The sequence below is a fragment of the Ipomoea nil genome, unplaced genomic scaffold (genome assembly GCF_001879475.1).
Source record: "Ipomoea nil cultivar Tokyo-kokei standard unplaced genomic scaffold, Asagao_1.1 scaffold1721, whole genome shotgun sequence".
In the NCBI taxonomy this organism is placed as follows: Eukaryota; Viridiplantae; Streptophyta; class Magnoliopsida; order Solanales; family Convolvulaceae; genus Ipomoea; species Ipomoea nil.
This window is the reverse complement of record NW_017618149.1, coordinates 405,439-430,535: the sequence shown is the minus strand read 5'-3', so window position 1 is coordinate 430,535 and position 25,097 is coordinate 405,439. Positions and strand designations below refer to the sequence as shown.

The 25,097-nt window shown below is 36.7% G+C and overlaps 2 protein-coding genes and 2 long non-coding RNA genes across 8 annotated transcripts; 3 read left to right on the top strand and 1 right to left on the bottom strand.

The window, feature by feature from the left end:
* Positions 1-248: 248 nt before the first annotated feature.
* On the top strand, positions 249-6,788 carry LOC109191888. Its single transcript, XR_002056011.1, has 3 exons — positions 249-258; positions 2,455-2,457; positions 6,693-6,788. It is a non-coding gene; the product is annotated as an uncharacterized LOC109191888 (long non-coding RNA).
* Positions 429-2,341, bottom strand: LOC109191889. Its single transcript, XR_002056012.1, has 2 exons — positions 2,306-2,341; positions 429-502 (listed from the first exon to the last, which is right to left on the bottom strand). It is a non-coding gene; the product is annotated as an uncharacterized LOC109191889 (long non-coding RNA).
* LOC109191886 (glutathione S-transferase 2-like) lies at positions 3,939-6,627 on the top strand. 2 transcript variants are annotated; one of them, XM_019342561.1, is made up of 10 exons: positions 3,943-4,069; positions 4,165-4,264; positions 4,356-4,412; positions 4,739-4,824; positions 4,906-4,977; positions 5,408-5,461; positions 5,571-5,646; positions 5,774-5,835; positions 6,101-6,160; positions 6,386-6,627. In XM_019342561.1, the coding sequence occupies exons 1-10, from the start codon at positions 4,067-4,069 to the stop codon at positions 6,494-6,496; spliced, it is 681 nt and encodes a 226-aa protein (XP_019198106.1). In that variant the 5' UTR covers positions 3,943-4,066; the 3' UTR covers positions 6,497-6,627. The 2 variants fall into 2 exon arrangements, with proteins under 2 accessions (XP_019198105.1, XP_019198106.1); XM_019342560.1 differs by lacking the exons at positions 6,101-6,160; positions 6,386-6,627 and adding an exon at positions 5,912-6,094 and having other exon boundaries at positions 3,939-4,069; positions 5,774-5,873.
* Positions 6,789-14,676: 7,888 nt separating the features above from the next.
* LOC109191835 (dehydrodolichyl diphosphate synthase 6-like) lies at positions 14,677-17,122 on the top strand. 4 transcript variants are annotated; one of them, XR_002055990.1, is made up of 3 exons: positions 14,677-14,946; positions 15,699-16,795; positions 16,944-17,122. XR_002055990.1 is itself a non-coding variant. In XM_019342515.1 (3 exons), the coding sequence occupies exon 3, from the start codon at positions 15,773-15,775 to the stop codon at positions 16,640-16,642; it is 870 nt and encodes a 289-aa protein (XP_019198060.1). In that variant the 5' UTR covers positions 14,677-14,835; positions 14,866-14,946; positions 15,699-15,772; the 3' UTR covers positions 16,643-16,922. The 4 variants fall into 4 exon arrangements, 3 of the variants coding, with proteins under 3 accessions (XP_019198060.1, XP_019198059.1, XP_019198061.1); XM_019342515.1 differs by lacking the exon at positions 16,944-17,122 and having other exon boundaries at positions 14,677-14,835; positions 14,866-14,946; positions 15,699-16,922; XM_019342516.1 differs by lacking the exon at positions 16,944-17,122 and having other exon boundaries at positions 14,695-14,774; positions 14,866-14,946; positions 15,699-16,922.
* The last annotated feature ends 7,975 nt before the right edge of the window (positions 17,123-25,097 follow it).

Genomic DNA, 25,097 nt, shown 5'->3' with positions numbered 1-25,097 from the left:
AGAAACTTGAAAAATGGACAAATTGAATGAAATTGGTTAATTTAGGGACTCAATTGTAGGTTTTTTAAGTTCAGTGGCCTAATTGCATTCTCGTGTACAGTTCAGTGGCCTATTTGACCCTTATTCCGTCCTAATATAATGACATCCAAAGCATCAATATGAACAAAAAAATCAAAACAAAAATGTAAAAGCATTAATCCAAACATAAAAATCAGAGTTACTAATAAGATAGAATGATACATGTTTTTAGTTGGAGGGGTAATCAAATACCATAGTTGTGTTTTTAAAAGTTGTCAATTAAATACTAACTATGATTTTGATTCTCATTCTTGGGTATAAACCCATGAACCAAACATACCCTTACTATATTCTCTCTCTCTGTTTTTTTTTTTTTTTTTTTTTTTTTTTTTGGTAGAGGGGACACCCTAACTATATTCTGATATATGTATACAAGTAATACAATGTTGCCTTGTGAACAAGTGATATCACCAACGATGCCCTTCTTTAGGGTGTGTTTGGAAACCTGGAAAATGAGTTCTGGAAATCATTTTCCAAGTTTTCACTGTTTGGATGTGCCTGGAAAATCAAGTCAACGGAAATCATTTTCCGTTGACTTTGGAAAATAAGCTTGTTTTGGAGGAAAATGACTTCATCTTTTTTTTGGGGGGAAGTTATTTTCCAACTTTTACACCAACATCAAAACCACCACCAACATCATCAACACCATACCACCACTACTGCCGCCGCCGCTACCACTATACCACCGCCACCACCCCACCACCATCACACCACCACCACCAACACCATCAACACCATACCACCACCACCACCATACCACCGCAACCATCGTTACCGCCACCACCACCACCACCACCACACCACCACCATCACACCACCACCACCACCACTACCACCACCGCCGCCGCCACCACCACCACCATACTACCGCACCCACCTCGTCGCCGCCAACACCATACTACCACCACCGCCACCACCGCAACCACCGTCGCCGCCACCACCACCACCATACCACCGCTGCCGCCACCACCACCATACTACCGCCGCCACCACCACGACCATACCACGCCGCCACCACCACCACCATACCACCGCAACCACCGTTGCCGCCACCACCACACCACCACCACTGCCACCACCGTCATATCACAACCAGTTATTATTATTATTATTATTAGGAATAAGGGTCAAATAGGCCACTGAACTGCACACCAAAATGTAATTAGGCCATCGAACTCAAAAACAATGCAATTGGGTCCCTGAACTACACAAAATCATGCAATTAGGTCCAAAATGACTTGTTTACCTGAAATGCAGGTTACCAATTTTAAAAATAATTTATAAATATTTTTAAAATAAAATAAATAATTAAAATTATATAATTAAAAAAAAAAAAACGAAAACTAAAACTGCCGGAGACGAATCGTCTCCGGCAGTCTTTCGTCTCCATGGCCGGAGACGAATCTTTCGTCTCCGGCCATGGAGACGAAGAGCTTCGTCTCCCTGGCCTAGGAGACGAAGCTTCGTCTCCCTGGCCATGGAGACGAAGGCTTCGTTTCCATGGCCGGAGACGAAGCTTTCGTCTCCGGCCATGGAGACGAAGAGACCTTCGTCTCCATGGCCGGAGACGAAGAGCTTCGTCTCCGGCCATGGAGACGAAGCTGCCGGAGACGAATCGTCTCCGGCAGTTCTAGTTTTTTTTTTTTTTTTTTTTTTTTTTTTTTTTTAAATTAATTATTTTATTTTAAATTATATTTAAAATTTATTTTTAAAATTGATAACCGCCACGTCAACACAATTTCAGGTCAACAGGTCATTTTAGACCTAATTGCATGAGTTTGTGTAGTTTAGGGACCCAATTGCATTATTTTTGAGTTCGATGGCCTAATTGCACTTTAGTGTGCAGTTCAGTGGCCTATTTGACCCTTATTCCTTATTATTATTATTATTATTATTATTATTATTATTATTATTATATAACAAATAACACCACTACCACTACACCACCACCACCACCATAATATTTTTGATATATTATTAGTTATTTTTTTATTGTATTTAAAATTATTATATTTTTATATATTATTATACATGTTGTAATATTCTAAATAAAATAATTAAAATGTTTAATTATACAATTCTACTCATTTTCCAGAAAATGAACCAAACACACAAAAACAGTTTTCCAGAATGCAACCAAACACTGGAAAGGAAAATGTTTTCTGGAAAATGACTCATTTTCCAGAAAATATTTTCCAGAAGTCATTTTCCTGCTTTCCAAACGGACCCTTAAAGCTTCATCACCTCAAAATAAGTTAGAGCATTTGAATCAGTTGGGGAGATTTTGAAGAGAATGTAAGAGTGATTAGAAAAGAGAATGTGGGAAGGAGAGGAAAAAAAAAAAACCAAACCAAAAAAAAGAAAAAAAAAAAAAAGTATGTCAGGCACGCTTGAGTGCACGCGCCCGGCTGTGGCCAAACGCGCACAGCATGTGATCCCTTTTTTTTATTTATTTATTTTTTTTCCATGCTCCCCATATTTGCAGGCTTATTCTTTCTTTCCCACACTAGTTATTCACCCCATCCAAAAGAAAGCATATGACATTATCTCCACATTCTCCCCTTAGTGTGGATGCTCTTATAGCAAATTGAAGTGAGGATCCATGAAATAAAATTAAAGGCATTCATGGAATAGCTTAAGAAATCATTGCATTCCATGTAACAGAGTTGTTACGTTGTATGAACTCAACTCATAAAAAATGTTTCTTGCCATCTCTAGATTTCCACAATTAGCATACATGTCAAGAAGTGCTGTTTTGTTGATCATTATGAAAAGCCATCCACTGAGCAATGTGAAGAACAATTCAAGAAGAAACAACAATAACCAATGTTGTTTCATCACTCACCATTTCAGTGAACAACCAACCGTATTCATGCCTGCCGTTTTGGAATGATAGCAGTAGGCAAACTAATGAATTACGTGCATAGGTAAGTCTAATGGAACATCATGCCGTCAATATCATCCATGCAACGCCCTGTTTGGTAAAATGACTGTTTGCTGATTGTGTTAATTAGAGAGTATAAATAGTTGATAATATTAGCCGATTGTAGAAAAAGTGTTTGGTAAATTGGCTGTTAACTGATAGCTGTTTGGTATAATTTCTTTTCTCTAAAAGTTAATTGAAAAAGTTATTTGGAGTAGCTTTTTGAATTTTAGCCTTTTGGAGTTGCAAAAAGCTAGTTAACCAAACATTTATATTTATTGTTTTGAAAGTTTCTGGCTCTATTACATTGTAGTATGTAATACACTGAGGCTTGAACTCATAATCTTCCAAATGGAAGTCCAACCCGGGTACCATTAGACCACATAGTCCTGGTCAAACATTTATATTGACATTGTAGGGACAATGTAGCTAATATAATCAATTGATGAATTTGAATGTAAAAAATTTTTATATTGGAGAAAAATAAATACAATATAACTAATGAAATTATTTCTCTTATTTAATTTATTGATAATGAATATTTTTTTTTTAAAATAAAGCCATTGTAGACACATAATTCTAAATTAAAGAAATGCTATTAATTTAGTTAAAACATTTATATTGATATTTTAACTAAATCAAACAATCAATAGTGGTCAAATAAGCCAAAATTGACCTATATGCCAATTTTTTACCAAATAGGACCAAAGCCATATTGACTCTTCTGTTGCTCTGTGGATGCAGGGAGGGAATATCTACACAGACTTCTCCAACTAATACTCATCCACCCTGGACCACCCATCTGGAATCCTCCGTCACCCACCTTTTTAACACTTGGATGACTCAATGACTTCACCCTTTAAAATAAATTCCTCATTACTCATTATTATTATTATTATTATTATTATTATTATTATTATTATTTTCCTTCCAGAAATAGACTTTTGGGTAATATGGACTAGGAACCTGTCCGTTTCGGGCAGGCAAAGAGAAATAGAATACGCAATTATCTGCTACTTTAACACTTGAACACTATCAGCTTCACATTTCGTTGATCACTTGATCATGGTGAGCGAGATTCTGTATTTCATTCTCTTTTTTCTTTCCATTTTTGTATTTTAATGCTTTTGTTTTTAATTTGATACTTTCCGGTGGGTGCTTAGGCGGAGACAGGCGGCGGAGGAGAGTCAACCAAGCTTCAACTCTACTCCAACTGGGAGAGCTCTTGCGCTTGCCGCGTTAGGATTGCTCTCAATCTCAAAGGTCAAAGGTTTACTTCTCTCTTTATTCCAACTATTCTATCCCAATAATTTCCGTACAAAATCTAAATTAAAAATAAATCAATATATCACAGGACTGGATTACGAGTACAAAGCGGTTAACCTGCTCAAAGCCGAACATTTCAGCCCTGGTTTGTTAAATTCTTCCTATTCATCAATTTTTCTTCTCCTAATCCTGTATCTGCCCTAAATTAAATCAATGAATGAATATTTCAAACAAAAATGGACAACATAATAGTGTAGAGTTGTGCCAAGTATCTTGTGGATTGATGACATCACTGTTACCTTTCCAAATGGAAGGTCACTGGTTCGAGTCCCATCCCAATCAAGAATGTTGGCATAGTCATGTTGAGTAGATATAATGTATAGGTTTAGATTGTAGTCACCAAAACAAAATAGTGTAGAGTTGTCAATTTTGCAACATTATAATTTAAATGTGGTGTGCATGGAAATGTAGAATTTTTGAAGCTCAATCCCATGGGGTATGTGCCGGCATTGGTTGATGGAGACATTGTTATTTCAGACTCTTTTGCTATTTTGATGGTGAGATTTCGCCTTTACGCTAGTGTGGTGTTAAGTTTGGTATTCTATACGGAATAACTTGTAAGTAATCATAATGTGCAGTATTTGGAAGAAAAGTATCCACAGAATCCCTTGTTGCCGAAGGATCCTAAGTTAAAGGCTATTAATTTTCAGGTAAAATGTGGCAGTGGTTTGATATTGGTACTCATTTCAGACTACACTCTTAGAAACTGTATTGTCATAGATGCTACCCTTTTCAATGCTGAAAGTATTGCATATAGCCTTTACCAGAATATATCACAAGATCCCTTATTGCCCCCTTGGTTTGAGCCAGTCCGCTATAGGTAACCTAGGCTAGTTTACTCGTGGTCTTTTGCCGGCTAGGGTCACAAGGCGGGGTTTACCTACACCTACAAGGGTTGTGGGTTTTCCCTCGTCATCCAAAAAAATAATAATAATAATAATGAGATATACTTCCAATCAAAATATTGTGTAGACATAAAAATAATGAGTTTCATTTATGCCAATATCTTTGCATATCTGTTTTCTCTTATGTTTTTCAGTCGATTTAATTTTCTTCAATTTTCTTGTCATTTGATTATAGGCTGCGAATATTGTTTCTGCAAACATACAGCCTCTACAAAATCTAGTTATTCTTGTAAGTATAAAATTATAATTTGTGGCGATTCACTATAGGCTAATAGGCCATCTTAATACATTCAGTTTGATTTGACATGGTGTCATGTTACTTTGTCATGCAACTGTAGAAATATATTGAAGACAAAGTTGGTCCTAATGAGAAAGTTCCATGGGGCCTGACTCATATAAAAAAAGGCTTTGCTGGTAAAAGCTTTGTTCCTATTGGCTTTCTTGAAATCCTGTTAAGTGTGACTGAAGTGCTCCATTGCACTTGGTCTTTCATTTCTGATATTGGGTTTTTGTGATTTTACTCCTGATGCCAATTTTGCAGCATTGGAGAAGCTACTGAAAAGTTATGCTGGAAAGTATGCCACTGGTGATCAAATTTATCTGGTTAGTTTCTTTACTAGGATACTTTCACTTGGACCACTGAGTATCCTAACAGTAGAATGCAGACTTCTAAAATTAGAAACAGATGTCCTTCCCCCAACCCTGGGAGATTTCGATACCAAATTTTCGAGAGGCAAGGTGCTGGCCTTGGTCTTTCACTGGCCTCCGCTCCACAATCCCCTAGCCACCAATTGTTTGACTTGGCCCATCACCGGCCTCCGCCCAGCACTTATTAATTGATGTTTAACATGTTGGCTGCAATTTGCAGGCTGATCTATTTCTAGTGCCCCAAATCCATCGAGCAATCAACAGTTTCAATTTGGATATGGTAATTCCTTACATCCTAATTGTTGTTTATTCTTGGTTTTCTCTTTATGTCACTTGGCTTCTCCTTATCCCTTCCAACTTTTAGTATAGTCTGTCTGACTCTTACTCTTTGCCTGTTAACTACTTGTGTTTTCTTGAAACCGACAATACTTTGAATGACAGTAATTCCCGATGTATATTTAAATATGTTCTGTACTGAGAACGTTGAGTTTAACGGTATATGCAGAATGAATATCCCCTTCTATCTCGTATATACGAGGTGTACAAAGAGGTACCTGCTATTCAAAATGCTATGCCGGAGAAACAGCCTGATGCACCAGCTGAGGCAAGAGCTTGAGGTGATTTATCAATGAAGGAAACTAAAGAGAGAATCTATTCTACAATGAAAACTGGAGTGGAAGCCCTTTTTTCTTATTCTCAATTTCTGTATACAACACTAACACAACACATATATACAAGATGGAAGCATAGTTATTACTCATGGCTATTCACATACCTGCCTATTCATATCTAACACTCCCCCTCAAGCTGAGATATTAATCATGCCCAGCTTGTTACAAATATATTTAACCATGTCCCTACTGAGCCCTTTAGTGAACAAATCAGCTAGTTGATTGCCGCTACACACATGAGCCATAAAATCAGTCCTTGTTGAGCCTTTTCACACACGAAATGACAATCTACCTCATTATGCTTTGTCCGCTCATGGAACACTGAATTATTCGAAATATGTATAGCCGCTTAATTATCACAACATAGACTTATGGGCTTCATTACCTCCACACCAACCTCTCTCAAAATATTGTGTACCCAAGTTATCTCACATGTCACATAGGCCATTGCCCTATATTCAGATTCTGCACTTGGCTGAGCCACAACAGTTTGTTTCTTGCTTTTCCAAGAAACCAAATTACCTCCTACAAACACACAATACCCTGTTGTAGACCTCCTGTCACTCAATGAGCCTGCCCAATCAGGATCAGAAAATACCTCAACTCTCATATGTCCACGATTAGCATATAGAATACCTTTCCCGGGTGCATTCTTGAGATACTTTAAAATTCGAACTGCTGTTTCCCAATGAGTTTGCGTAGGTGTTTGCATGAACTAACTTACCACACTTACTGGAAAAGCAATATCTGAACGTGTAATGGCGAGATAGTTCAATTTCCCCACCAACTTCCTATATCTCTCGGGAGAGTCAAGGGCCTCCCCCTCACCAGCTACAAGTCTAACACCATGCTCGATAGGTGTCTCACATGGTTTTGATCCCAACAACCCAGTATCATCAAGCAAGTCTAGCACGTATTTCCTTTGAGAAAGAAATATTCCTTTCCGAGAACGAGCAACTTCAATTCCTAGAAAATACTTCAGCACCCCCAAATCTTTTGTATGAAACTTTTCATTGAGGAAAGATTTAAGAGCTTCAATCCCTCCTGCATCACTTCCTGTGATTACTATATCATCAACATAAACAATCAAGAGAATGCAACAACCGTTAGTATGCTTGAAAAAGACAGTATGATCACACATACTCCTCTGCATACCAAACTCAATAATCACACTACTAAACCCCCAAACCAAGCTCGTGGAGATTGCTTCAGGCCATATAGAGACTTTTTCAGTTTACATACTTTCCCAGACTCCCTCTAGCAACAAACCCAGGAATTGCTCCATGTAAACTTCCTCAACCAATTCACCATGCAAGAATGTGTTTTTGACATCTAACTGATACAAATGCCAATGATTAGAAGCAGCTAAGGAAATAAAGATACGAAATAAAGCTAGCTTGGCTACAGGAGAGAAGGTTTTTGTGTAATCAACACTATAAGTCTGTGTATACCCCTTTGCTACTAGACGAGCTTTAAGTCTAGCCACAGACCCATCAATATTCACTTTCACAACATAAACCCACTTGCAACCAACTGCAGTCTTACCGCCCGGGAGGGGTACCAAATCCCAAGTATGATTGTCCTTTAGGGCAGCCATCTCCTCCTCCATTGCACGTCTCCACCCATCATGAGCTATAGCCTGACTCAAAGTATTTGGAACTGACACAGAATCTAAACGTGATACAAAAGTGCGAGATGATATTGACAAATGATCATAAGACACAAAAGAGGAAATAGGGTGTTGACCAAAGAATAAGGAATTTGACCTTGAAGGACAGATGAAGGCATCCGATTGATAAGAAAACATGCAGTATGAACATCATCAGACCAAAAAACCTTAGGTACTTTTATTTGAAACAACATTGCCCGAGCTACTTCTAACAAATGACGGTTTTTCCTTTCTGCCACTCCATTTTGTTGAGGGGTATACGCACACGAGAACTAATGAATTATTCCATTTTGGCTCATATAAGTGGAAAAAGGTTTGGAGAAATACTCTTGTGCATTGTCACTCCGCACATACTTAATAGCTTTATCCCTCACCACAGAAATTACAAAAAATAGTAAACAATTCATCTCTAGATTTCATAAGATATAACCATGTACATCTAGAGAAATCGTCCACAATTGTTACGAAGTATCTAAACCCATTTTTCCCTGTGACACGACACAGACCCCATATATCAGAGTGAACAAGTTCAAATATAGATTGTGCTCTATTATTGACACGAGGAGGGTAGAAAACCCGACAATGTTTAGCAAACTCACATGACTCACACTGCAGAGTAGACAATGATTTTAAACCAGGAAAGCGCTCATTTAGGACTAAAAGTGATGAGTGACCATACCGACAGTGTAGATGGAAAGGAGAGGTATTGCTCAACTTGGCCTTGGATGGATATGTAGACTGCTCCAATACGTATAGTCCTCCGACTTCCTTCCCCTTACCAATAATCTTCTTCGTCAAAAGATCTTGGAATAAACAATAATCGGGGAAAAATGAGACAGAACAATTCAAATTCCGTGTGATTTGGCTAATAGAAAGCAAATTAAAGGGAAACTTTGGAAGATACAATATGGATGATAGGGGTAATGATGAGGTTGCAACAACACTACCCACCAAAACTGAAACAGAAGACCCATCTGATAGAGTAGGGAACATATGTGGAGAGAACATTAGAATTACCTGTCATATGGTCACTAGCCCCGGAGTCAATAACCCACTGTGTAGATGAAGAAGACACACATGCAACAAGATTACCTGTTTGGACAAAGGTTGCAGAAAAAGACGGTTGATTGGGTGGAAACTGGGATGGAGACTGCATAGAAGAAGAACGTCCTCGATGGCGACCACCTCCACCTCTACTATTGACCTATTGTACCCTTCGTTAGTATACTTCCCTTGTGACACAAACACACTTCCTTCATCATTGCTTCCTTGTGATATAAAAACACTCTTCTCGGGAGGTTCACTAGTACTTACTGCTGCATTATGTATCTGGGAGAATACTTGGTCCAACGATCCTAACTCCTTGTTTCCCAGCAATTGTAACCTAAGAATCTTATATTCTTTGTCAAGTCCAAAAATTCAACTAAAGGCAATTAATTGATCACATTGTTTTTTCATTATCTTCACATCAGTTGTAATAAGCATTGCACTACACAAAGCTTCACTTAAACTTTTCTGGGGATACAAGTACTGACCTGGATTTCACAATATTATTCTTTCTTGTCACAGTAGTACTGGTCTATGATAATAGGATAATCTGATTCTTGAGACATTATTCTCTCATAAAGTATGTTCCTAACTTACCCACTGCCGCCCTGCAACGCAGATTATATAAACAACACATCAAATTATTTGAGCCTAATTCTAATTAGGTTTAATTTAGGTAACATATATTATAAGAGTTAATACCATCTAAGGTCCTCTAAGTATAGTGATTTTGCCACTTTTAATCTTAACTTTTAAATTTATCACTTATGGTCCTTTGACTTTCAAATTGTTACTATTCGTAGTCCAAGCTAACAATCTATGGTTCTTCAACTTTTAAAATTTAACCAGTCGCGGACTGACTCGCGGTCCTCCGGGAAGTGAAAGGACCATGGGTGGTTAAATTTTTTATAGTTGAAGGACCATGGATGGTAAAAATTTGATAGTTGAAAAACTATGTGTGGTTAACTTGGACCACGGATGGTACAATTTAAAAGTTGATGGACCACGGATGGTACAATTTGAAAGTTGATGGACCACGGATGATATGATAAATTTGAAAGTGTAAGACTAAACGTGGCAAAACCACTATATTCGGAGGACTTGGTATTAGCTCTATATTGTAAAGTATTAATCTCAAACTCAATGAAACTTGTTACAGGATCTATATAAAACGATTAAATTTGTAAAAGTTGGAACTGTAAAAACTGGTGGCATCTTGCAACCTTATACAATTTATGAACGGTTGTTAGTCCAAATCAAGAAGATTATATTAATAGACCGATTTTGTTAAAAGTCAAATTTATAATTTTGTAATTATCATGTCAACAACGATTATCTCGTTTATTTTGAACATTGTTTTAATCATCCTCAACACTTGATTAGATAATGTTAATCTTGACCTGAATCAAATATATATCATATAATAATGCATGAATTGAAGATTACCTAGCACCATTTGTAGCTCGTCTGAATACAATATCCCTAACTTCAAGATTTTCAACTTTGTGAATGGCTCCATTTTTGCCTCAAACTCCCAATAATGCTGCAGCAATATAATGAGACTATATATATATATATATATATATATATATATATATATATATATATATATATCATTCAATTTTGTTTACTAATATTATTTTTTCACGCGCATTGATGCTCAATGTTTATTTTTTAATAAGTACTTCAAAATAAATCAATGCAAGATTATATATGAGATGTTCATGCATAAGTAATTGAATGTTAAATTTATTTATTTAAATCGGTAATTCAAAATATATGAATGGAAGATAATATATGAGAGATTAATTAAAATTATTAAAATAAATATTTGCAACTTTAATTTATAAAAAAAGATAGTCTAAATACTTACTCTAAAAACGATACTCTAAATAAATATTACTTTCGATCTGAATTTCTTTAAGCCTTCGTAATTGTCTTTTTGGTAGCATTGTCATTGTCTTCATCTTCAGTACTTGTGTTCTTCTTTTTTATTAGTAGTGTGTGTCATGTGCAATTGGGTTACTGGTGGTAGCATAGAGGGCAACGCCTTGCAATGAGATTATAGTGTAGGAAGTTGTGGATTTGCCTTGTTGTGTATATGACTGAGATCTTAGTTGTGCTATGAACTCTTGATCTTGCAAGCACTTGTTGATATTTGACAGTGGTAGTTTTTTCCCTATATATTTCATCATGTGTAGGTCATTATGGTATTAATATTTTGTCTGTATTTCTATCATAGTACAATTGTGCATTAATTTGCAAATATTGTAATATTATTTTTTTTTTCAAACAAAATTGTTCTTATATCATTATCAGACATGTGCGACCTAACTACAAAGTTGTAGATCAGAAATACAACTACACGTGGATTCTAAACGGTAGGACTATTGTCCAAAGAATTATGAGATCAGAATGATGTGTAAATTTATTCAATAAGAGCCATTGGGGTGTCGAAATTCTCATAATTCCTTGGACAATGGTCATACCGTTTAGAATCCATGTATAGTTGTATTTCTGATCTACAACTTTGTAGTTAGGTCGCACATGTCTGACAATGATATAAGAATAATTTTGTTTGAAAAAAATAATATTACAATATTTGTAAATTAATGTACAGTTGTACCATGATAGAAATACAGATAAAAAAATATTAATACCATAATGACCTACACATGATGAAATATGTAGGGGAAAAACTACCACTGCCAAATATCAACAAGTGCATGCAAGATCAAGAGTTCATAGTACAACTAAGATCTCAGTCATATACACAATAAGGCAAATCCACAACTTCCTACACTATAATCTCATTGCAAGACGTTGCTTTCTATACTATCATCAATAACCCAATTGCAAATGACACACTACCAATAAAAAAGATGAACACAAGTACTGAAGATGAAGACAATAACAATGCTACCAAAAAGAGAATTACGAAAACTTAAAGAAATTCAAATCGAAAGAAGTATTTATTTAGAGTATCGTTTTTAGAGTTAAGTATTTAAACTAGCTTTTTGCAAATTAAAGTTACAAGCATTTATTGTAATAACAATTATAATCAATCTTTTTTATATTATCTTGCATTCATATACTTTGAATTACCAATTTAAATAAATAAATTCAAAATTCAATTATCTATGCATGAACATCTCCTATATTGGACATAATTTTAATATATTTTAAATTTCTTACTTAAAAATAAATATTGGACATAATTTTATTTGCACAATGCGTGCGAAAAACTAGTAAAAAACACAAACCTCAACATTGATACCCCTGCGAGTTGCAAGGGCCATCTAATTGCAAGGGTTGGACCAAGAATATAATGTCATGCCTTGCGGAACGTGCATGCTTAGGATTGTAGGATCCAATTGAACAAGTTAATTCCCACTCTTTCTTCAAAGCTTGTCCATAGAAATTTATAATCACACAAATATTATACAAAACATTTACGCACTTAAAATACAATAATGTAGAAAAAAAAAAAAAAAAAAACATTAGAGTTACATTACATAGGTATCGTCGATTAGGCCATCTCCATCTGCACCATAATCAACAACGTTGAATATGCGTTGACCATTAGAAGAGGACATTAAAATCAAAGACAAAGCAATAAAGAAGGAGAAGAAGCTATTCGTAGTCGTAACCCAATTATCACATTATATACTATTAGTATGGTACTCCGTAGTATACTTTTTGATTAGGCATACGTGACTATTAGCCTAGTCCTTGTAAAATATTGTTTGTTCATAATTACTCATAAATTTGGTGCGATTCAAACTCTTTTCTCCTTATTCTTCCCAAACTCTTTTCTACTTATTATTATTAGGAATAAGGGTCAAATAGGCCACTCGACTCCACACCAAAATATAATTAGGTCATCGAACCCAAAAAAAAAAAAAAAAAAAAAAATTGGATCCGAACAACACAAACTCATGCAATTCAACCTAAAATGACTTGTTTTACCTGAAAATATGTTGACATGATGGTTACCGAATTTAAAAATAATATTTTAAAATAATTTTAAATAAAATAAATATTAAAAAAAAAAACCCGCCAAAGACGAAAGTACCTTCTTGGCTTATTCGACCCTTATTCCTTAATAATAATAATAATAATAATAATAATAATAATAATAATAATAATAATAATAATAAAGGCAGAAGTGTCAAATAGGTTCATTTACTACTTCAAAGTGTTCAATTCCCCCCATCATCTAAAATATATGCTAATCCGTCACACGTACCTTATAAATTTGTTCAATTAGTCTTTTTTGCAAGTTACCATTCGGTTGCCTATCCAGTTGGTTGAGCCTATCCAGCTGGTTGACGTGGAAAATATATTTAATAACATGAAATTAATTTGCTAGAAAACTAAAATAAATTTAATGACGACGAACACATATCATCCCAATCAACCTCCACCACTGCCTTCATCAATTGCATATCATCCTAGTCCGGAATCGATGCCAGCAGCGCACAGCGCCTCAGAGCCTATTAGAATGCAAATCAAGCACTCTCAGCTGCTGCAAATTCCAAATTCCGCTCGGAAAGCCACCAGAAAAATTGTTACTAGACAAGTTTAGATAATTCAAACCTCAAAGATCATTAAGGCGGGGCGATGACCGACCTGTAGAACCGGTTCCAGAAAAGATCCAAGTACTAGAGGGAGATCATGTAACCTATGGCAGGCACGACCCAACCCATGAATAATTACACGAAAGGCTAAGGTTTCTGAGCTGCTTAAGCCCAGTGAGCGTGGAGAACCTCAAGTCACTGGCTAAGTCGAGGCGGTCAGGGACAACGGCGGAGACGGAACCGGAGGCGGAGTCACAAACGACGCCATAAAACATGTCGGGGCACGAGGAGATATCGGAGAGAAGGGTGAGGCTCCATGAGCCCAAGATTTTCCCCAGTGGATTCGATTTTATCCCCTTCCTGAACTCCTAGAGTGAACGGACTTCCTCCTCGGCGGCAAATGCGCAGCAGAAACAGCAAAAGATGAGAAGATTTCACAGCAGCAAAGACATCAAAAGATCAGAATTTGGGAATAAATTTTAGGAAAATCAGGTGTTAAATTCCTTATTTAGATTTCACCCAAACATTTTTTTTGTTAATTTTTATGCGAGGTAAACAATTCCACCTAAGTGTAACTCGGCCACGTCACAAAAAACGAGTGGTAACCTGCAAAAAAGTCTAATTGAACAAATTTATAAGGTAAATGTACCTGATTAGCATATATTTTAAATGATGGAAAATTGAACACTTCGAAGTAATAGATGGGCCTATTTGACACTTCTTCGCCTGTAATAAAACATTGAGGTTATTTAAAAAAAAAAAAAAAAAAACAAAAACATTGAGGTTTAACATTGAAGGCCCTAAATTTCTAAATCTAAAATCAATGCCACAGTGACACACCTCCTCCGCCTCCCTGCGACCTCCTCCACCTCCCCTGCGACTCTGCGAGTAACGAACGGCGAGCAGCCGACGGGGACTCATTGCTCAGTATGCTGGAGCTGGATTCCTTCTCTGGTTTCTGGTGTCCTGTGAAATATTCATGTTTTGTGTAATAATCTTTCGTGTGGTTGTTTTCCAGGGGAAAAACTTAGAAGTTCGCTTCTGGGTATTCAATAGCTCTGCGCCCACCCTTCTGGTTCACTAAAGCCACATTTCAAAGGTAATCTTCACAAATCTTGTTTCCCCAGGTTTAAATTGGTTTTTTGTACGATGATGTTCTCACTTCTCAGTGTTTGAATGGTAATTTATAGGCATTTGTTGACTTGAACCCTACTCATATGTAATATGAGCAAGGCTTTTCCCCCTAAAGAATCACTCTCTACTTGTTACTGCTATTCAACTAGTTGATTTAATGTTAAATGGATTGGGCAAGTGGATATGGGACTTTTTGCCATTTCTTTACTTGTATTTCCTGTGTACTAAGACTACTAATGATCTCTTGTCCAAATATTTCTTCTATGGTTCTGTTTTGTGTGCTTGTAAAAAGTAAGAAATGAATTTGGTAACATGTTGGAATCAACTTTTGTAATGATCCTTGTTTGGTTGGAATCGACTTATATTGTATTTTGAACTCTAAATTTTATCTAGTTTTTATTATTTATGTTGGGATATATCAATTTATAATTTTAGTAGTAGCATTTTGCAGTCACAAATCAAATTCAACCTCAAACTCGAGCTCAAATCGAGCCATTGAACCTATCTCGAGCCATATGAAAATTAGCGAGCTAAACTCGAGCTTAAATTTTAAAGCTCAAGCCACTGTAAAATCATCGAACTCAAGCCAGCCTTGGTTGGAGCTCGCCTTGGCTCATTTGCACCCCTAGTTTGGAACATGAAGTCATTGTCTTAAAGATATGAACATAAGTTCTTGTTTGTTACTTATTTTAAGATACACTTTTTTCTTAACTGCAGTTGACAGATCTTGAAGTTTCTACTACATTTATCAGGTTTGTGTTGCTGCATCCGAGACTGGATTGTGGTTCAATATGGTGTGCGAGAGTGGTAAACAAACAAACCAACCGCTAGAAAATATGTGTTGTTTCCTCCGAAAGTGCATTTTTTCAGTACTTTCTGTTGGTCCTATTCCTAACCATGTTGCATTTATAATGGATGGAAATCGAAGATATGCTAAGAAGCAGACTTTGGAAGAGGGGAATGGGCATAGGGCTGGTTTTTCTGCTCTTATGAATATGCTAAAATATTGTTTCGAGCTCGGTGTGAAGTACATAACTGTTTATGCCTTTAGTATTGATAACTTCAAAAGGCGCCCTGAAGAAGTTGGATCCCTTATGCACTTGATGCAGGAAAAGATTGAAGAGATGATTAAAGAGCAAAGCATAGTGAACCGCTATGGAATCCGAGTTTATTTTCAGGGGAACCTAAAACTTTTGAGTGACCCGGTTAGGTCAGCAGCAGAGAGGGCTATGGCAGCAACCGCTGGTAACTCAAATGCCACTCTATCGATCTGTGTTGCCTACACATCAACGGATGAGATTGTACATGCTGTTGAGCAATCATGTGAAGAAAAATGGAAGGAAATCAGCAAAAGAAATCAAAATTCTGCTCAAAATGATATAACAGAACGTTTGAATGGAAATGATAAGATTGAGAATCTTATTGGCTCAACAGATATTGATAGACATATGTATATGGCTGTTGTTCCCGATCCTGATATCATAATACGTACCTCTGGAGAAACTCGGTTAAGCAATTTCCTACTATGGCAGAGTGCAAAGTGTCTTCTTTACTCTCCCACCGCCCTTTGGCCAGAAATCGGTTTCAGGCATTTGGTTTGGGCAATTTTGGATTTCCAAAGGAACTACTCCTACCTTAAGGGGAAAGAGAAGGAAACTTAACGGTTTTTAGGCAGGGTAAGTTCATTCAGGGGTCATCGTCATTGTAGAATGAGATTTCCTCTACAAAGATGCAAGTACGGGTTGGGATTTGTTTTTGGTGATCTCGCCTTGGGTTAACACGATGACGATAGATACATTCACACAGAACTGGATGTAAGTATAAGCTATCTGGAGTACTTACTGTTCTATAGCCAATCATTATATATTTATATGCATCTCCCACTATATCTAAACATAGAATGTGTTGTATCATGTATGAATATGCATTTCATCTTTGTTTACACTTAGATTGCCTGTCCAGCATTCTGTATTTCTGTTTATCTGCCTCGTGGCCTCCGAACTCCATCTTCCATGGTTTGGTTCTACTTCTGGAGCTGGAGATATTTCATCAGATTTTATGTGAGTATTTTTGTATGTTAAAAGTAATCAATGCTCTTTTTTGAATTGACTTGACCTGTAAACTATATTTAGGAAAAAAAATTGGCATGTCCCATTGTCCCTTTTTATTTTTTATTTTATAAACAGCTCTAGGGATATATGTTACCCTGTAATTCTTGTGTGAGGGGCAGTGTAATTCTTGTGTGAGGGGCAGTGTAATTCTTGGTCTAAGGGGCAGAGCTTATTTTATAGAGCTTATAGCTTATTTTAAGCTACAAATAAGTTATGAGTTTTGTTTGGTAAAATATGGAGAGCTTACAATAATAGCTTATTTTGAAAAGTTTTTCAAAATAAACTCTCTTGGCTTTTTAACTTTCTTTTCTTTTTTTTTTCTTTATTAATTTACAAAAATGACACTATTTATCCTTCATCAATCAAAATCCTAATATCTTTGATTCTTTGGGCTGAAAAAATTTGAGAAAGTATAGCTGTATAGAACAAATACTATCTTGTAAAAATTACGAGTATTTAAAAAAATGATATTTACATGTGATGTAGATTTGAACGAGTTTGAAATTTTTTGGAAAAATGTTCAAATTGGCCATCGAATTGAACAAAAAATGCAATTAGGCCATTGAACTCAAAAAAATGTGCAATTAGATCCCTCAAGTTGTCAAATCTGTTCAATTATATCAAATAGTAGGTTAATCCTTCCCTCAACAGGTTATTATGCAATGTGGTGCCTACGTGGATATTAAATTAAACATATTTTTAATTATATTTTAAAATTAAACATTATTAATTTTATTATTAGTCTCTCAAAGTCTTCAACTTACAAGCATCTTTTTCCCAAAATCTCCAATCGCCCAAATTTCTCATTTTTTGTTTGCAATAACGAGCATGTGAATCATTTTATGCCTGCAACGCAACCTGCAAACCGTGTGAGCGAGCAACAAGTGAAATAATGTTCAATTTAAAAACATAATTTAAATAGGTTCGTCGCTTATATTCTATTTTATGTATTCTAGTTTGCAGGTTCTAGAGATTTTGGAGAAAACATGTCTTCAATTTGGGGATTTGGGAAAACGGTGCCACGTGACATGGTAATTTGTTGAGGAAAGGATCAACATGTTATTTGGTATAATTGATAGATATGACTACTTGAGGGATCTAATTGCACATTTTTTAAAGTTTTATGACTTAATTACATTTTTGTGTTTAGTTTGATGACCAATTTGAACATTTTTTCAAAACTTTTATGTACTAATTGAAGATACAGTAGAAGTGTGAGAGGTGAATCCTCAAAACAGTTGTTATACCATGAACCAGGGTCTACCTTGCAAGGTGGATCCTAGTCTTAAATTGTGTATTTTTAGTATTGGAATTATGAACTTCAAGAATATAAATTGTGTTTCTAAGTTTTGAAAATTTGTGAATACAATATAATGTTGTCACAAATTGTGAATTTTTAAAAGATAAATTATGAACATTTAATATTAAATTGTGTATCTTGGATTTGGGTCCACTAATAATTAGGGATGACAATGGGTCGGGTGTGGGTCGGGGAAGGCTACTACATCCATCACCCGACCCACCATATATTTTCTCCACCCACCCCCACCCCCAACCCGCATCGGGTGGAATTTTTCAAAACCCACCCCCACCCCCATCGGGTGCGGGTACCCACCACTTATCATTTTATTTTTTTTTTCAAAAAAAAATATTTAAATTACTTACACATAATAAAATAATAAAATTCATTAGTGATACTAAAACATAAAATAATAGAAATATTTAAATATAATAACTAAATTGTTAATTTTTAAAAATAAACTTAGTAGTTTAGATATAAAAATAGTAAAATGATACATGAAGTTATATAAACTTTTATAAATAACTACATACTAGTACTTATTTTACTATTTTATATATATATATATATATATATATATATATATATATATATATATATATATACACACACAAAAGGTGGGTCGGGTGGGGTTCTAAGTGGGTTTTGTACATAAAACTCGAATCCAACCCGACCCACTGTGGATTTACTTGTTTAAGATCCATCCCCGACTCACCGCCCACTATCACCCAAAAGAACCCGATTCATGCGGAATGGATTTAGGTGAACATCCGCGGGGCGGATTGAAATTGCCATCCCTTAGTAATAATTTGCCCCTCAATGACCATTGGAAAGACTAGTGATGAAATCCAAGCCCAACACCAACACAGTTACACAGGGCTAACTAACATGAGAATTCAAGAATTTTAGTTATACTTTTTAGAGTTAATGCCATTTTTGGTCCTAGACTTATTAGGGTGTCGACAATTTTCATCCTCCATAATTAAAATTGCCAGTTAATAGCCACTGTTATTGGTCGTTGGACACTTTTGGTCCTCCGTCAATGAATCCGTCACTTGACCGTGAAATTGAAGGACAAAATTGTCTTTTTATGTGGTCTTCTTCTAATCCTGACAAAAAGAACAGAGTTGTTGATGGGACTAAGCTAGCTAAATCTAATTCACACGAACAGAGTATTCATATAATCATATCTAACAAACATAAACACAAAAAGAAAAAAAAATACAGATTCATATACTGACATAAAAACAAAAATAGATCAATATTAGAATATTTCTTTAAATGACAATATAATCAAAAAGTATTTCCTTTAGATAAGCCATAGAAGTCATGGGAAACTTTGAATTAACTACATCACAGATAAATCAGCTATGAACTCAAATTCATACATCACCAGATTGACTCCTATACATACAAGCATATTCCAAAACTTAATGCACACATTCTGAAATTTAACCACAGCCTGGTTCATTAAAATTATAATGTCAAGGTATGCACTATGCAGAATATAGTATCCTAGTATAAATGACTAGTATCCATATGCAATTCATGGAAGTAATATTCAAGAAAAAAAAAAAAAAACTTACCAAGCAGAGTAATTAACGATCGACAATAACCTGCATTTTACTGACTATCTGTTCAATAAACATCCAAGCAAAACACATATAAATGCCTCAAATATACCTGTAAATGATTCATCATTGTTTCGATTGATGCAGTTCTATCAGCTCCTATTTCATAAGATCTGATACTGAAATTTTGACGAAAAACAAAACCATCTTCAAGACTTCAACAATTCTTCCCAAACCAAATGGATCAATGAGCATGTCAGGGCACTTCGGCTTACAATCTAGCATCATCCACTGCTTCTCAGCAGCTAAGAAAATAGTTGTTATAGCTGAAAGAAACATGTTCCAATCGTGCAGCTGTCTGTCAATTGGACAATTCTGCGAGAGGAGGGAGATTGAGGTCGACGGCTTTCCCCAGCGAATTCGACTCAGAACAGTCGAAATCAATGAGAAGAATCGAAGTCGATATGAACACTAGAACTCCTAAATTCTGAATTCAACCCTCAAATTATGAATCCTTAAAAATCTAAATTCCTAAGTCTTAAAATCTAAATTCTAAAATCCCTAAATCCCTAGCGACCAGAATAAGATTGAGCGACTCGCCAAACACTCCGACGACGCTGCGAATCTACGAATTTGGGTAAGTCTTCTTCGTTGAAATCTATGGAATGCTCCCTCCCTCCATCGTCGATTTTCTTTCTCTGCGAAACTTCGCCGTGAACAATAATGAAATCTGAGCATGTCGAGACGATGGTTCAACACCTCTGCTTACCCACGCGGATTGTAGTAGTAAAGCGGACGTCCCACGGGAAGACGCAAGGAAAATGGAATAGCGACAATTTTGCCCGGAGTAGGAGAGGCGGCGGGGAGGATTGAGGACCCGGAGCCGGCGGACTATCATCATAATTAAAATAAGAAGAACGAGTAAAAAGACAATTTTGCCCTTCAATTTCAAGGTCAAGAGACGGATTCATTGACCTCCGGAGGACTAAAAGTGTCCAGCGACCAATAACGGTGGCTACTAAATGGCAATTTTAATGATGAAGGATGAAAATTGTCGACACCCTAATAAGTCTAGGACCAAAAATGGAATTAACTCTACTTTTTAACTATTGTAAATATAATACATATTTAAAAAAAAGGAACCATGATATACATTTGACAACAAAATATATGCAAATTTTATGTTATGAGATAACTTATCTTACTAATTTTATTTAAAAAAAAAATTCTATCAATTCTTATTAATAAAAATATAGCAAACTCTATGAAATCAATAACTAATTTAACTCTTTAATTTAAAAAATATCTTTCCACAAATTTCAATACTACAAAATAAAGCAAATACTATTACTATATATATTTTTTAAATTAGACACTTTGAATTTTAAAACTTATTTTATCTATTTCTTATTAGTTTCTTTAATATGTATTTCAATATAGTTGTTATTCTCATGTTTGGGCAAATACATTGATTATTCATTTTCGCACAACGTGGGTGCTATGGCTAGTTGCATTATAAGAGGAGATCCTATTGTATATATCTTTAGAATTGATTTTTATAGCTGCTTTGATACATCTTTTATTTAGTTGACTTAAAAAAAAAAAAAAAAACTATTGTAGAATAAATGTTCTATTACAAGGGAAGGGGAATATCCATATGCCATATATACAAGCTACTACACCATAATTGCCTCCAAGATTCGAACCCTATCATCTCTCACATGGGGAGCAACTTGGCTACAAGTTCCTTGGTATTAAAGAATAAATGTAACAACATAATTTTAAACACATTATTTTTGACCATTTCCCCCTTTCCTAGCATTATAAATAAGAGGAATAATATTTACATCCTCCCAAATGCTCTGTCGGGTAGGGGTGTGGGGGCCCTTAGGGTTGGGGTTCAACCTTTTGGAAGAATAAATAAGAGAAATAAGGGTCAAATAGGTCATCGAACTGTACACAATAATGCAATTAGGTCACTGAACTCAAAAAAGCTACAATTGAGTCCCTAAATTAACATATTTCAAACAATTTCTCCAATTTACAGATTTTCAACCTTTATAACAAGTCACCAAATTTAAAATATTTTTTTAAATAATTAATTAAAATAAACTAAAATAAATTTTAGAAAAAAAAAAAAAAAACATCTTCTCATTGTCGGAAACAGAGGAGACGATGAAGGCCATCGCCGGAGAGGGAGATCCAAGTCCGCCGATGCTTCAAGCTCCGCTGCTGCCGTCGACGAGGTAGGACCACCGCCATCCTCCGACGCAGCTCTGCCCGATTGAAGGGTCAGCCGCTGCCACGGGAGGGAGAAGCTGCATGCTTAGCTTTCGGTCGCCGTCCGCCGAATCCCACTGCCAAGATTCACCTATGCTGCTGCTGCCGGAGAACAAAGACACCACCACCGTCTTGCTGCTCACCTACGCCGGAAACCCGAAGGGAAAGAAGGCGCCTTCTCTCTGTCTCCGGCCATAGTGCCTTCTCTCCGTCTCTCACTCTCTGCTCTCTGCGAACTGTGCGAAGGCGAAGGCACAAAGCGGAAGACGAAAGTGCGGAACGCCGGAACTGCCTACTGCGAACTCCGAGTCTCCGACTATCGATCGGCGACCTGCGCGCTGCCAATGCGGTTTGGCCTTCTCCAGTTCTCCTGGTCTCTCCGACCAGTGACCGGCGACCTGCGACCTGCGACCTCCAACCTCCGACCAGTGACCGGCGACCTGCGCGCTGCCAGCTCCGGAGACGATGCTTTTTATTTATTTATTTAGTTATTTATTTATTTTTATTTTAGTTTATTTTAATTAATTATTTTTTAACTTATTTAAAAGAAAATATTTTAAATTAGATGACCTGTTAAAAAGGAGGAAAATCTACAAATTGAAATAGGTTAGTTTAGGGACTAAATTGTAGATTTTTTAAGTTTAGTTACCTAATTGCATTATTGTGTGCAGTTGAATGGCATATTTGACCCTTATTCCTAAATAAGAGGCACGTAACCTTGGCAAATTATGTTGTGCATCCGTATGCACTATGCATGATGCATACGGATGCAAAAACAACGTCGTTTATTAAAAACGTGCGTCTCACTTAAAAAAAAATCAGTTTCGATTCCCAGCAATAACATTATATTGTGCATAATATGAACTATATATCCAGAATAAATGAACTAAAATTCCAGAATCGATGAACTAAAATTCCAGAATCTATGAACTAAAATTCCATAATGAATGAACTAAAAATTCATAGTGAATGAACTAAATATCCATAATGAATGAACTAAATATCCAGCATGAATGAAAAAAATAAGTTTCGATTCACGTTTAAATATCCATAATCAATGAACTAAAATTCCAGAATCTATGAACTAAAATTTCAGAATCGAAACTGAATTTTTTTTTAAAAGTGGGATGCGCGTTTTTAATAAAACGACGTCGTTTTTGCATCCGTATGCACCATGCATGGTGCATATGGATGCACAGCATAACGATCCCGTAACCTTGTTAGTGGGTTGTTGAATTATTAAATAAAAGATTTGTGCGTTTGTCTTCGCCTCTACCCAAAAACATCCGTAGCGGTTCGTGGAAGCCACGAAACTGTTTAGTGTTTACCGGTAATTCTCCAATTGTGAATAAATAGTGTGTCGCTAAAGATTTAGCAGCAATTTTATACAATTGTAAAAATTATTGACTAGTATTGCTTTTAGCGGCGGTTTCGTAACCAACGCTAACAGCGAGGTACTTTACTTTTGCTTTAAGCGGCGGTTTTATAACCACCGCTAGATATATCTACTTATTTATTCCTTTAAATAATAACGACAATCTTAACTATAATAAAGCTATATGGTTTGGGAAGTAATTAATGTTACAATTAATGTCACAACATCCTTATCATGAAACAAGTAAATTCAAAAGTGCCAAAAATTTCTCTCTAGGGTTTGCTAGAGTTTTCTCCTCCCCTAGGGTTTGCTAGGTTTCCGACGGTTTCCTACGTTTTTTCCGGTGATCATCACTGTTTGGCGACGCTAGTCGCAGCGGGCAAGTGCGTATGGCAGCGACGGAGGGGGATGGTGTAGCGGCGCTGACACGACGGTGGGCGGACATTGTTCTAGACGAGGAGGAGGATGCCGTGTTTGCGCCGGCAGGGATGGCCGAAGGCGGTGGCCAGGCGGTGACGGAGCAGACGTGGGGCGTTGTGGGCCGTTTTCTGACGAACAAAATCATTAAGGCAGAGTATATGCGGCAAGTCATGGCATCCGTTTGGCAACCGGTACGAGGGGTTCAGGTTTCGGAAATTCAACCGAATCTGTTCCTCTTTGTTTTTTATCATGAGACGGATGTGGAGTATGTGCTGGAAGAGGGGCCGTGGTCGTTTAACAATCATTCGTTAGTTTGCAAGAGGGTTCCGGATGGTGTGATGCCGATTGATGTTGTGCTGGATACGATTGATCTCTGGGTACAAGTGCATGATTTACCGATGGGATACACGGGGATCCCGATTCTTGAGCAGGTTGGGAATTTTATTGGAACTCTTGTCAAACTGGACGAGAGGTTTATTGGGGAGCCTTGGATCACGTATTATCGTATTCGGGTGTCTATACCGGTTGATAAACCGATTAAGAGAAGGATGAAATTGCTGAAGAGGGATAGGACAACATGTTGGGTTAACTTCAGGTATGAGAGGCTGCACACTTTCTGTTTCTGTTGTGGTATGCTGGGTCACTCCTATAAGTTTTGTATAAAGGCTCGGGAAGCAAGAATACCGGTGGAACAGTATCTGTACTCTGCGGAACTACAAGTGGGAGGAAACCGAGGGCCACGGGAGATAGGGGACCCTTGGTTGGTTCCTCTTGGTGGAAAGCCGAAGGACTTTCCGATGCATGGGAATCCGAGCCGCCGACCGGTGGTACGGAGTAGCCCGGTTGAGGAGGCCGAGAGGTCCGAGACCGAAGAGGTGGTGGTGGCAGTGGCCAAGCGCCGCCGTGAGAATGGAGGGGATGGTACAGATGTGACGATGGTGGATGGCTCAAAAAACTTGTTTACGGCGGGTTCTGGATCACAGACCCGCCCAACCCAATGAGTACGCTGAGTTGGAACTGCCGTGGCTTGGGTAATCCACGGACAGTTCGAGAGGTGGT

What these genes read in the sequence shown, in the direction of transcription:
- LOC109191886 (XM_019342560.1), top strand. An exon ending in AGCCGAACATTTCAGCCCTG is followed by an intron (nt 4,413 to 4,738) that starts GTTTGTTAAATT and finishes ATGGAAATGTAG; the next exon opens with AATTTTTGAAGCTCAATCCC. An exon ending in TAAAGGCTATTAATTTTCAG is followed by an intron (nt 4,978 to 5,407) that starts GTAAAATGTGGC and finishes ATTTGATTATAG; the next exon opens with GCTGCGAATATTGTTTCTGC.
- LOC109191835 (XM_019342515.1), top strand. Translation starts at nt 15,773, where the DNA reads ATGGTGTGCGAGAGTGGTAAACAAACAAACCAACCGCTAGAAAATATG.